At 38.0% G+C, this 12,695-nt stretch overlaps 1 protein-coding gene and 1 long non-coding RNA gene across 2 annotated transcripts; both read left to right on the top strand.

The window, feature by feature from the left end:
* The first annotated feature begins 66 nt into the window (after nucleotides 1–66).
* Nucleotides 67–4,257, top strand: LOC147145168 (uncharacterized). Its single transcript, XR_015087476.1, has 4 exons — nucleotides 67–227; nucleotides 770–901; nucleotides 1,593–1,637; nucleotides 3,048–4,257. It is a non-coding gene; the product is annotated as an uncharacterized LOC147145168 (long non-coding RNA).
* Nucleotides 4,258–4,705: 448 nt separating this feature from the next.
* Nucleotides 4,706–12,293, top strand: paf1 (PAF1 homolog, Paf1/RNA polymerase II complex component). Its single transcript, XM_086036745.1, has 14 exons — nucleotides 4,706–4,967; nucleotides 6,338–6,370; nucleotides 6,456–6,548; nucleotides 6,632–6,753; nucleotides 6,936–7,002; nucleotides 7,088–7,189; nucleotides 7,314–7,419; nucleotides 8,337–8,405; nucleotides 8,505–8,608; nucleotides 8,691–8,807; nucleotides 8,883–9,011; nucleotides 10,164–10,269; nucleotides 10,384–10,459; nucleotides 11,622–12,293. The coding sequence occupies exons 1-14, from the start codon at nucleotides 4,921–4,923 to the stop codon at nucleotides 12,056–12,058; spliced, it is 1,608 nt and encodes a 535-aa protein (XP_085892871.1). The 5' UTR covers nucleotides 4,706–4,920; the 3' UTR covers nucleotides 12,059–12,293.
* Nucleotides 12,294–12,695: the final 402 nt, after the last annotated feature.

Here is a 12,695-nt window from a genome sequence, read left to right as displayed (position 1 = left end):
TCCCTAACGCTGGATTATGACGTTCTGCATTTTGATTGGCTCTAAGAACGGAAGTGTATGCGGCGTGGCTGGATGACGAACATTGTAAACAAATGTTTTTAATGTTCCAAGTAACATTTGTGGGAGGAATGCCGCGAAATGGCGGCAAAACAATGTGGGATAAAGTGCCGTCTTTTCGTTCGTCACGTGAGGACGAAAATTATTTTTATTCATTAGCGACTTAAAACGTAAGTGCAAATGTTTGATTTCTGAAAAGTCCGTAAGATTGCTGATTTGCTGGCAAGTTAGCATTAGCATGCTAGAGCTAATTAAGTCGGATTTTGACGGAAACATCGACGACACTGAGAAATGGGTAAATTGATAACATTGATATACATGGTACATTGGTTAACATAGGAACTTTCACAGTTAGGTAAAGTTAGCAACAGATTGGCACATTCGGAGTTGTCGGTCCAATAATGTAATAGCTAAGCATCGTTAAAACAAAAATGATTCTATTTGCTAACGTCGGTGCCAAAAAATGTATCACACACCCGATAAAGACAAGGTTTTCCAAGATAGCTGATATCTAAGTGTGTCTTACAAGCGTCATAAAGTGGTAAAAAAGAAGATTGTGATCCAAAACTTAAATTAAGCTCAACGGGTCAGAAATCCAAGTAAATACATTTTATTGGTAAATCTACAAAGTTGTATATGGTGCTGTTGTAGCAAAACACCATGTACGATGACATAGTTGTAAAATTCTTTCTTTTTTTTTTTTTCTTGTAAGTTGCAGGATGTTGTGCGAATTACTTTTCACGTCACTATGGTTCCTGTTTGTCATCTTCTGGGTGGAGACCAGTGTGTGGTTCTTCCTCTCAATGTTCTACCAAGACAGAGCCTTGTACCACTGGGGAGATGGGTAAGACATTTTATTCCAAGCCATACAGTGAATATGAAAATTCTACACATCCCTGTTCAACTGCAAGGATAGGACTAAGAGAAATAATTTCAAACTAGATTATTTTATCTTTTTGAGAGGGGAACCAAAAATAAACAACTGAGATATTGTGGTTGCAAAAATATGCACACCTCTGGTCAGCGAGGCTGCAAGGACATTGAGGGACCCGCAGGAATTTCTGGCAAGTAATGTCTGTTTACTACATGTGATGATAGTTTTCCATCTTCATATGTGTGGGTTATGTAACATGACAAGATGCAAGCCTTATCATACAAATGGAAAAAACACACTTGAAATATCTCTAACACATTAGGAAAACGTGTTATCATCAAAAGAAACCACGGTTGAACATAATGGCCACAGTTCCAAAAAGTAACAACACTGCTCAACACTAAAAGAATAGCATACTTCAGCGAAGCATGGAGGTGGCAGCACAAAGCCAAAAATGTTTTGTTGACAAGTGTTCTTGGTGTAAACCGTTTTTAAAAGATTCATCTTTGTCCCCTGTGTTTGTATCACAAAAATCTGGCATTTGATCAAGAGTGTGTAGACATTTTATATTGACGGTATATCCTAACAGCCAGCTTGTGTGTTTTTGTAAAACCTTGTGAATGTCAAATTGAACTCAACCATTGTTTGTTTTGAATAACAGTGCATTTTCAGACGATCCTGGCCATCTGATATACATGCTGAGCAGGTATGGTTGTTGTTTTGATAAGTGTCAAGAAATAAAATATCACATAACGCTAAAATGTAAATACAGGAAACATTCCTTAGCTTGTTGTTTGGTAAATTATATGTTGAGTTCACATGTTGACATATCCTGAATCCGACTAGTCAGTGGGCTGGACTGAAATGAGTTTTTTTTTCTTTCAAAATTGCAGCCTTTACTATTTGAATTTGATTAATTTTTCAGCACTACAGGAAACTCACCAAAAATAACGTGCAATCTGCGCAACAGGCTTCAAGCACAGCATTGATGTTGCTGCTCTGCTTTGCAACGTTATCCTCTTAAAATAATCGGCTTGGTAAATATTTTGACTTGTTTTCTTCCCTTATACATCTACCAAGGATGCTGGCCACCTATGCTAAAATCAACTACATACAAATCGACCCCGGAAATAAAATTTAATTATTTATAATCAGTAATTGGTTCCTTTTTTGTGTGTTCTGAAAAAATAATATAGGCCAATATTTTAGGAAGGTGACAATAACGAAAAAATATCATTGTGATAATGGACTGTGCAATACGCATATTGGAAAGATGTACAATAAGTTTCTTATGGTATCATATCGTATGTTTTTACCTGACTGACTGATACAACCTTAAATGCGCATTGTCATCCAATAGGAGAACAGTATCTAGGATTGAGCATTAGTAACAGTAAATCACATATATAATTGTAAGTTATTACAATTCATTCGTAAAGAATACTATTTTGTCGCATTTTTCTTCCTTTCATTGGATAATAAAAATGTCATTGTATGTATGTATTTGCAATATCACGCAGCCCTACTCTGTGCCCCTCCGCTCCATTTCCAATAACCAGAGCTGGGCATCGCCTAACTGCCACTGAGTTCCTGTCTGTGTATTTAAACGACCCACGTGGTCCCAGTCCGTCAGCCAATCGGTGTCGAGAATGTAATTCTCACGCCACACGCAGACGCCGCACGAGCAGACAAGCCGGCAAATAAAGAAAAAATATCAAACAAAAACAACAGACACACGCAGAGCGTGGTGATCAGTGAAATAAAAACAAAATGGGGCACATGTCATTGCGTCTTGTGTAGGACCGCAAGGTACAGTACATAACACTGTTTTATTTTTTTACCGTTACTCAGCTGCGTGTAAGGAATGCGGCACCTGCGTGTGACATGATACAGGTTAAGCCCGTTTTCGACGTCGTTTGACTGACTCTTACCGACTGGGACCTCGTGGGTCGTTTAAATATGCAGATGGGAACTCTGTGGTGGTTAGGCTCTGCCCAGCTCTGCCAATAACTAGTCAAATTGCAGCATTACAGCTTTTGTAATTAGCAAATTGCATTTTATCGTGTGTAACAGACCACCATTTTGTTTTTAAATCTCACTTTGTGTGTCTTCACAGCGTTGATTCCCACTTGGAGAGCGAGATGTAGCCCTCACATGTGACGTCCATCCGTGAACGCTTCCTGAATGCACTCTTTTGAGTTGATTGTGACAGGGGCGGAGCCGGAACCCTGCTAATGGGTGGGCCTGAATATTTCTCTCACTGAGCACAATCATCCTGTCCCGACACATCGTATCTTCAAATAAAATGACAAATATATGAGGTTCAGATCTTTCTGGGACAACCATAATTATTCCCCGTGCTTTTGTTCTTTTTTTTTTTTTTTTTTGCTAAAGCCATCTCTTCAACGTACTTGATGCAGTTGATGCACACTGATCAAAACAGTGACGAAGGTCCAAAAAGCTGAGACAGAGCTCTGTATGAACCTATGTCATAATGTTGGGCAATTTGGAGGCAATGTGTGTTGCTGATTAGCAACTTCTTTTTGTTTATTTGTAATACTCATTTTAATCTTGTGGGATTTGCACAATGTTATCGACTACACTGTTTCTATGTAGTTCTATGCATCTGAAGTTGTCGCTATTTGAAGCCATGTTTAAGATTGCAATCAACGTTCCCAGTAATGTTAATACCGATAACCCATGTTGTGAAAACAAATTACATATAGCAGATGTTGGAGCTAAACATGATCAAATACAAACGTCTTGTAATGTATTTTGTTAACAAGAATGTAACTAAAAAAATAATCTATTCATCCATTTTCTATCGCAAAGCGTATATAGGCGTACTTACATTAGCATCCGCATGTTAAAATGAATTTGTGTATGTGATTGACGTGCAATAATTGGATTGCTCTTATTGTGCTGAGCAGCTCAGTGCCTGTGTTGTAGTAAGTTGTACGTGCAGTGCTATGGCTGTCATCACACTTGTTTGCCAGCTTTGGTACCCGTCTGTGGTGATGTCGCAAAAAGAGACGTGTGTGAGAGTGTGTGAAATTAATTCTTATTTTCATTAACCCAATGGGGTGTGTTCAACTTTAGAATGTCCACTGTACACAATGATAAATCTATGTGACAGTTTTTTTTAATAGTTTTTCTGATTTAATGAGAGTAGCTTTTGTTGTTGTTGTTTAAAAATATATATCTGCATAACTTTGCTTGTATCTCAGGCAAAAACACAATGTTGTATTTCAATGTTCAATTTGTATTTTAATGCTTAATAAATTGATGCATTTTGAAGCCACACAATTAAAACAGAGATAGGCAAACGTTTGTGCAAAAGTACAGTAAGTACATAAATGATATACTACACTTTACAGAGGGGACATAGATTCAGTATAAAATACAGTACTGTATAGATCTTTATTATGTGCAGTACTGTACTTGGTTTCAGCTGTGGTTGTTTTTAAAGTGGTCTAAGTAAAGTAGAGAATCACATTTTACAGATAATACAAACAAAAAAACAGTTCAAATGTACATGTAAAATCGTTAATTTTTAACAATATAGTTATGAATTGTCATTTTGAATTGTATTTATAATGTAATTATAATGGATTAACCAGTGATGTGATCGGATGAATACAAGAACGTTAAATGTAATGTAAATAATAATGTAATGTAAAGTTGCTTGTTTTACTTTTATCATTCACACTGACCTGAACCCAATGGACTAAAAAAATAACCGAAACTATAATTCCTCAAGTCTTGTGTTGCACGTCTACGGACAAGAGGGGGCGCTCACTAAAACGGCCTCTGTGTTTGAAGAGCGGGTCAGAGAAGTCCTTCCGGTATTAAACATCTAAGTAAATGGAGGGTACATTTTGATATTAGTTTCGTGTTCGTTTCACTTTATTCGGAGGTATCCACTCGTCGTATTTATTCGACGTGACGGTTATTTAAAGCGAACACTTTCGGAGCTGTTTTGTGTTATAATGGCGCCAACGATCCAGACGCAAGCACAGCGCGAGGACGGTCACAGGTAAACAGGTTATGAGCTAGCTCTGCAGCTAGCTTGTCACTTATTAGTCTGTCATATTAGGTAATAATGACGATGTATTTATTTTTTTGTAAGGGTTCATTATACATGTCTAACAAGAGTTTAATTTAATGGCTGCCAAGCGTAGTGTAACATTTCACGTCTTCTTTGTGTTTAGACGATTTTAGCCACACACCAAGTACCACTTGAAAGCTCTCCAGGTAGCATCACAATGAGTTATTTTATGCCGCCTTAACGCTAGGCACAATTGATCATTAATTTTAGTACTTAAATATAAGAAAATAAATACTGATTTCAATACAATAATATTGCGCATAGTTAAACGTATACAAATGTTTAAAAAAAAAAACAGTTCCTACAGTTAAAATGAAAATGTATGCAAATCAACTGTACTTCTAAGTAAAACATGCAGTGCATAAAAAGTAAAAAAAAAAACAAAAAAAAAAAAACACCATCACCAAAAACACATTGTGTATGATGAAGTACCATTAGTGGTACCCGCACCACACTTAGAGAATGCAAGTTGGAACGTGCCATTTATGTACAAAGTGGTCATGGTAGAAATCACTAACCTATGCTAACATCGAAGAAACGTTAAAAAACAGCAACAACACAGTAAAACATTTTTTAAATCACTGGTTATTCTGCGCCATATTTTTTAAATATTCCACCCACTTGTCAATTCATTCTGGCACATTTTCAACTGATTCATTTTCAAATGACCATTCAAATATATACATGTAATGTCCACAAAATTGAAAACAAAAAAAAACGTTTTTCAACAGTTCTACATTTTCCACAAGAAAAAAGTAACATCACAAAAATAGTTTCCCCATCTTTCAAGCCATTTTGCACTGTTCGACTGCCACATTCACACCATTCAAACTTCCAATTAATCACACCATTCAAGACATTAGGGCTACTATTCTTCACTTTCCAAATTTCCCAGCTTTTCCACTACACAATCGTTTTTATTTCCCGTAAAAATGTGCGTGAAAAAAACTTCCAATGTGGCAATTATTTGGATTTCTCCCCTAACAAATCACCCATCTTCTGTTATGCTTCTGTTACTAGACAGAATATCATAAATGTACCAGTAAGTTCTCCTGCAAAACGTTTTGATAAACTTGGGAGTTTGTTTTCCACTCATTGATCTCCTCTGATAAAATGTTATGATCCATTTATGCAGAAATTCTGATTTCAATTCAAAATACTTTTTCTTGCAATTGCATGAATACTTACAAAGTAGTTCATTGCGTACTGTTGTTAAAGTGTTGTATGGCAGTTGACCTTGATGTTAAGTCACTTTTCATCTCATTATGATTGGTTAAGTTAGTATCTATCTCTTTTAGTCGGCCATCATCACACAGAACTGTTCCAGAGAGGTAAGTTGTGTTGATACACATTTTATTGAGTTGAAATGGAGGTGAAAATAGCTTGTAATTGACAGCCATTTGATGTCCATGACAGGTCGGGTGTGGTCTGTCGGGTGAAATACTGCAACAGCCTGCCGGATATCCCATTTGACCCCAAATTCATCACATACCCATTTGATCAGCACAGGTGTTGTAAATGCCCCTTTCTACCATGACCACTTTGTACATAAATGACAACACTGAGTAATTTTCTTGTTGACGTGGTAACAGGTTTGTACAGTACAAAGCCACGTCTCTGGAGAAGCAGCACAAGCATGAGCTCCTAACCGAGCCGGACCTCGGTGTCACCATTGATCTCATCAACCCAGACACGTACCGCATAGACCCCAACAGTAAGTCTGGCTGTTTAATCATGGCCCCCATTACAAAGGAAGTTAAGTTAAAAGTTGAGTACAACTGAATTGTACATTGTGATGCTTTTGCAAACCAATAGCAATTTTGCACATTTTTTTCAACTCATATTCCAGGAGTTCAAGTTATGGTGTTATTGTGTTTTTTTTTTTTGTGTTTTCAGTCCTCTTGGATCCAGCTGATGAAAAATTGTTAGAAGAGGACATCCAGGCTCCGTCCAGCTCCAAGAGGTAAAGCTACAAAGCTGACCTCTCCCACGTTGCTGGAGATGCCCTTGGACATGTTTAAATTTTTTTTTGTCCTCCACCCTTTAAGATCTCAGCAGCATGCCAAGGTGGTGCCGTGGATGAGAAAGACGGAATATATTTCCACCGAGTTCAACAGATACGGCGTCTCTAACGAGAAAGTGGAAGTCAAGTGAGTTGATGACCGAGTGGGAACGAAGGAGGGAGAGAATTGCGTGAAAGAGAAATAAAGAGTGCGTGTGTGTGAGCGAGCGAGCACAAGAACTTGCCAACGTGACCGCCGTGTTTGTGCTTAGGATCGGCGTGTCTGTCAAACAACAGTTCACAGAAGAGGAAATCTACAAAGACAGAGACAGCCAAATCTCCGCCATCGAGAAGACCTTTGAGGATGCACAGAAACCGGTGAGAGCACAGTCAGTTGTATGCCACTGCAAACTTTAAGCACAACCAGTAACATATTGATTAGTGTAATGCAGTAATACTCCCTCCATTGTAGGTTACAAGTCCATGGTCTTGCTATTTGCGCTTTTTTTCTGTACAGTTCATATTTTGGTGTAAAACATTTGTTTTGTGTGCAGTTCCACTGTTGACCAGTACATGGCGGCACATTCTTTAGTTTGAGACATGTAAATTTGAAAGAACAACAACAAAAAGAAGTATTTTAGCAGCGGCTAATTTTTGTTGAATTATCGAATGCAGTATAATCCTGCTTTTTACGCCTACACAAAGCAAAGGCTGTGGAGTCATTTTTTAATCTTTGGGCCAGTTACACTGGTCAACAACTTTTAACAAAATTTTGATTCCAAAGCTGCCCACTTTTTTTCTCTAGCACATCAGGTTTTCACAGTAATAATTTTCATAACATTAATAATAATACACTAACAACAATATAATATGTAATAAAGCAAAATAATTTGTAATATTTGTGAATTAAGCATTAAATTCAACAACAGGTGGCATTTTTTTCTGAAACTTCATAGCATCATAGCAATTATACCACATGGTAGAATCTGTATTGCATACGTTTTTTGTTGGTCAAACTTACTACAAAAAAAAAAAAAACAACAGCTCAAAACCTGATGTGCTAGGAAAATAGACCTTTCTAAATCGGAGTCCAAAATACATTTTGGGCCACATAAAGCCATCTCCGATTTAAAATTTGCTGTTGACCACTGTTGTTGATGCTCTCTCAGTATTATGTGTTCAAATGTGCTTATTATTTTAAAGGTGTCTTTAAGGACCTTAAAAACTTGAAGTGACATAAATATAGAGGGGAAGAGGGAGATTATCACATATCTAAAAATATTGTTTGTGTTCAGATTGCGCAGCACTATAGCAAACCCCGAGTTACTCCTGTGGAGGTTTTGCCCGCCTTCCCAGATTTCAAGGTGAGCTACTGACTTTTGATCGGCTCAGTTGACATCAACAAGAAACTAGCAGCTATTGGTGTATTCCCGATTTCCAATGTTTTCCCTGTGCCTCGCCAGATGTGGATCAACCCGTGCGCTCAGGTCATCTTTGACTCGGATCCCGCTCCGAAAGACATGTCGGGACCGGCAGGCGTGGAAATGATGTCCCAGGCCATGATCAGGTAGTGTCAAATAAGACCCGCCGTGTCCATATAAAAATATTGGGCGCGGACACTCGGTGATGAACACCTTCCACACACACAGAGGCATGATGGATGAGGAAGGAAACCAGTTTGTGGCCTACTTCCTGCCCAACGAGGACACGCTGCGCAAGCGTAAACGGGACTGTGACGAGGGGCTGGACTACATGCCCGACGACCTGTAAGCAAAGGACAAGACGAGAAGTCGGTTCATTTGGCACACCTGAGTTACCCAGCGAGTTCTTTTCTTTTTCAGCTACGACTATAAGATCGCCAGGGAGTACAATTGGAACGTGAAGAACAAAGCCAGCAAAGGCTACGAGGAGAACTACTTCTTTATCTTCAGAGATGGTGACGGGGTTTACTACAATGAGCTGGAGACAAGGTACACACGCCTCCAAAGACACAACAGCTCAAGAAAAAGCAAAACACACTTGTGGATTTAGGCCGCCCTCCTGTTGTGTTCGTTTCTTCACAATGTTCCTGGGTCAATGTGACGCGCTCTAATGTTTAATCATCCAAAATGATCACATCACGCAATAAAACGTTTTTAATATTAAAAAAAAAAAATTGAAAAAACGGACACCGTCACCACCAATAATATGTTCCTGATCAAATAATTTTTTTTGAGTATCGTTAAAATGTGTCATTTTAAATTATATTTAAATTAAATTATTACATTATGTCTCAAATGTTAATTTAAATGTGTTCCTTATTAAATTAATTTTGAGTATTGTTAGAATGTGTCATTTTAAATTATATTAAATTAAAATTATTAATATATAATCATTGGAATTGTAATTATTTTATTTCAAAATTGTATTTGTTTTGTGATTATTTTAAATGTATTTTTTAAATTTCAAATTCATTTTATTAGATTCCATAAATAATTTTGATTACCTTTCAAATATCGTACTTTCCGGGCTACAAGCCGCACCGCCATATAAGCCGCACCCACCCAGTCAGCCAATCCAACACACTACGTGCTAAATCAACAATAGCCTTTCACATCGAAACAACAGAACAGACGTAACATCAGCCAATCGCATTCATGTGCACTTCATGGACCTCTAGGAAAACATAGAATCAAAGCATTACAGCACCTAATGCAATAACCTAGTCTATGGCGCCCTCGCCTGTTGAACTCCTCCACCTGCAGTCACGTCCAGTTAATGGGAAATGTATTGTATTGAATTGTACTGTCATTCCGGTTAGAGCGCCCGAGCGGTGGAAGAAAAATCCACAGAATAGCCGCACCGGACTATAAACCGCACGGTTTAAAATCTAGGAAAAAAGTCGCAGTTTATAGTCCGTAAAATACTGTAGTTTTAAAGAATATTTACTTCCAATTCAAATTTCTTATACTATTATATGATTTTCATAATTGAAAATGTTATCTTTGATTTCTTTCAATGTATTCAGATTTTGAACTCATTTTCCTAATATATGATTGAATGTATTATTGTTGTTGTCGCGGCGCTTCCTGGAAATGTAACTTGTTGTGTGTTGTGGGTGCGATGTGGCTCGCGTCACACAGGGTGCGTCTGAGCAAGAGGCGAGCCAAGGCAGGCGCTCAGTCCACCACCAACGCCGTGCTGGTGTGTAAGCACAGAGACATGAATGAGAAGGAGCTGGAGGCCCAGGTCAGTCATTTGGCAACCGTTTGCCATCCACAGACGCTTTAGGTTGCTTTTCTGTTTTTTGGTTGGTTTTTTTTTTTATTATGGCTGATGAGTCCTTGGCTGTTTGATTGGCAGGAAGCTCGAAAAGCACAGCTGGAAAACCACGAGCCCGAGGATGAAGAGGAAGACCTGGACATGGACAAGGACTCTGGTCAGTCATCCTTTTTTCTTGCTCTACAGCGGTGCCGTCACATGTTTTACTGCTTTTTATTTGGTTAAAATTACTATTTCATGCATTTAATTTGATTTTTCTTTCATGAAACTGTATTGTATTTTGTTCAAATCCCCCAAATATCTTTATTTGACATGGTTTATTTATTTATTTTTTTAATCCCCAAAATATAATAAAATAGATGTTTTCTATTGTATTGTATTTTATTTATTTTGTTAAAATGCCCCAAAATATAGTTAACATTTGATATGTTTTAGTTTTTTTATTTATTTGATAACTTTTAAATCACTACTCAATACTCAAATGTATTTGAACATTTTAAGTTTTGTAAAATCCCCACAATATAATCAATAATTGTTTTATTATGCTGCTTTGTTTTATATTTGGTTGTTATAATGACCATACTATAATAAGCATTTGATATTTTATTTCATTTTGTTAAAAATCCCCAAAGTAGGATCAACATTATGTATGTAATATTGGATTTCACTTTTAGTTTTATTGTACTTGTTAAATTTCAGGCCGATCGACCGATATTGGCTTTAAAAAAAGGGGGGGAAGTCAGACTGTTTTTTTTTTTAACTTCTGTTGTTTTTTTGTTGTATGTTAACACATTACAACAACACAAGACATAGGTAATGGCATTCAAACATACCCCGCCAAAAAATCAGCAAAAAAACATAGTTTTTCAGATTTTTTTTTTTAATACTATACATATGTATTGTAAAACAGTCAAATGTTCTGCCAGTAATTCACGTCTCAACTATTATAAGCATTATGGGGCCAACAAATAAGTTACTTTAGTCATTATTTTTTAGCTTAATCGGCCGATTAATCGGTTATCAGAATTTTATTCAGCCAAATATCAGAATTTGCCTCAAAGTCCATATTGGTCGGGCCCTAGTTAAAACCCCCAAAATATAATAAATACTCTTTTTTTTATTTTTCATTTTACCCACATCTTCAAGGATCATGTGTGATTTTATTTTTTAAATATTTTTATTGCATTATGCAAACATATGTGCAATCATACATGCTAGGCCTGTCAGTAACAAATCTTTTGAGGTACAGACATGCACACATATTGGCGAACCCATTTTTCCGCAATGTAATGTGTTATTTTGGGCTCTTTTTCCTCCAGGCGATGACAAAGAGAGAGGCAGCGGCAGCGAGGCAGAGAACTCCGCCAGCGATTCGGACAGGGATGATGAAGAGCCGGAGAGGCGGGCACCAGAGGAAAATGAGTACGATGATGACGAAGACCGAGCCAAGATTAGCGGCAAGCACAAGAGGAGACGGTCGAGTGGCAGCGAGAGCGGCGAGGATCGCGCCCGCGAGATGCGCGACGAGGAGGAGATCTTCGGCAGCGACGACGACAGCGACAACGAGCCCAAGAGGAGGAGCAGCGGCGACGAGGGCAGTGACGATGACGATGAGGGAGGAAGAGGAGGCGGCAGAAGTCGCAGCGCCTCTCCGGCTCACAGCGACCACAGCAGCGACCACTCGGAGGCTCATGCGCAGAGCGGCAGCGCCAGCGAGAGGGCGTCGGAATCCAGCGACGCCAGTGACTCTGAATGATTATGCTAACGGCATCATTATACACAAGCCTGCTAGTACTTTTGGATTGGAGTCATCTCGACTTTTCATCATCTGTAGATGTAGCTTGTCCACCCTGTTGCTATGGAGACGTCATTCTTGTTTTGTTTTTGAAGCAGCCGTTACGCAAAATGTAAATGTACCTGCTTTTTTTTTTTTTTAACTACATTATGTAATGGCTTTAAAAACAATAAATGTCAAGCTCATTTTTAAGAATTGCTTTTATTTTTCTGTCCTTCAAGAGTCAAATTAGTCTCGTTTTGATGGCATGTGTCAACAGACCTTTTCACATGACGTCACTTTCTTCTGGGTGGCAAGAGATGGAGCCTTCTCCAATTGCATCACGAGTAAACAAACATTTCTAAGTCAGTTGACAAAAGGCAGAGTGATTGAGAAAACTGGGTACGTTGATTGTGTGAAGTGTTAGTGAAAAATAAGTTACAGTGGATATGAAGTAGCACTAAATAAAACTTGCACTAAAAGATCCAATTAAAAAAAAAAAGAAAAATCAGCAGTGGAGTAAAAATGAATTAACATTTCTGAAGAAGTGTGCATACTGATGTGGCACTGACTTAACCAATTACATTATTATCATACCTGTCAACCTCAGCCAATTGCT

Source organism: Filicampus tigris, chromosome 7 (assembly GCF_054856515.1).
Source record: "Filicampus tigris isolate MCC_2025a chromosome 7, RoL_Ftig_1.0, whole genome shotgun sequence".
Lineage (NCBI taxonomy): Eukaryota > Metazoa > Chordata > Actinopteri > Syngnathiformes > Syngnathidae > Filicampus > Filicampus tigris.
The sequence above is the reverse complement of the archived record's forward strand: the minus strand, read 5'-3'. Positions and strand labels throughout refer to the sequence as shown.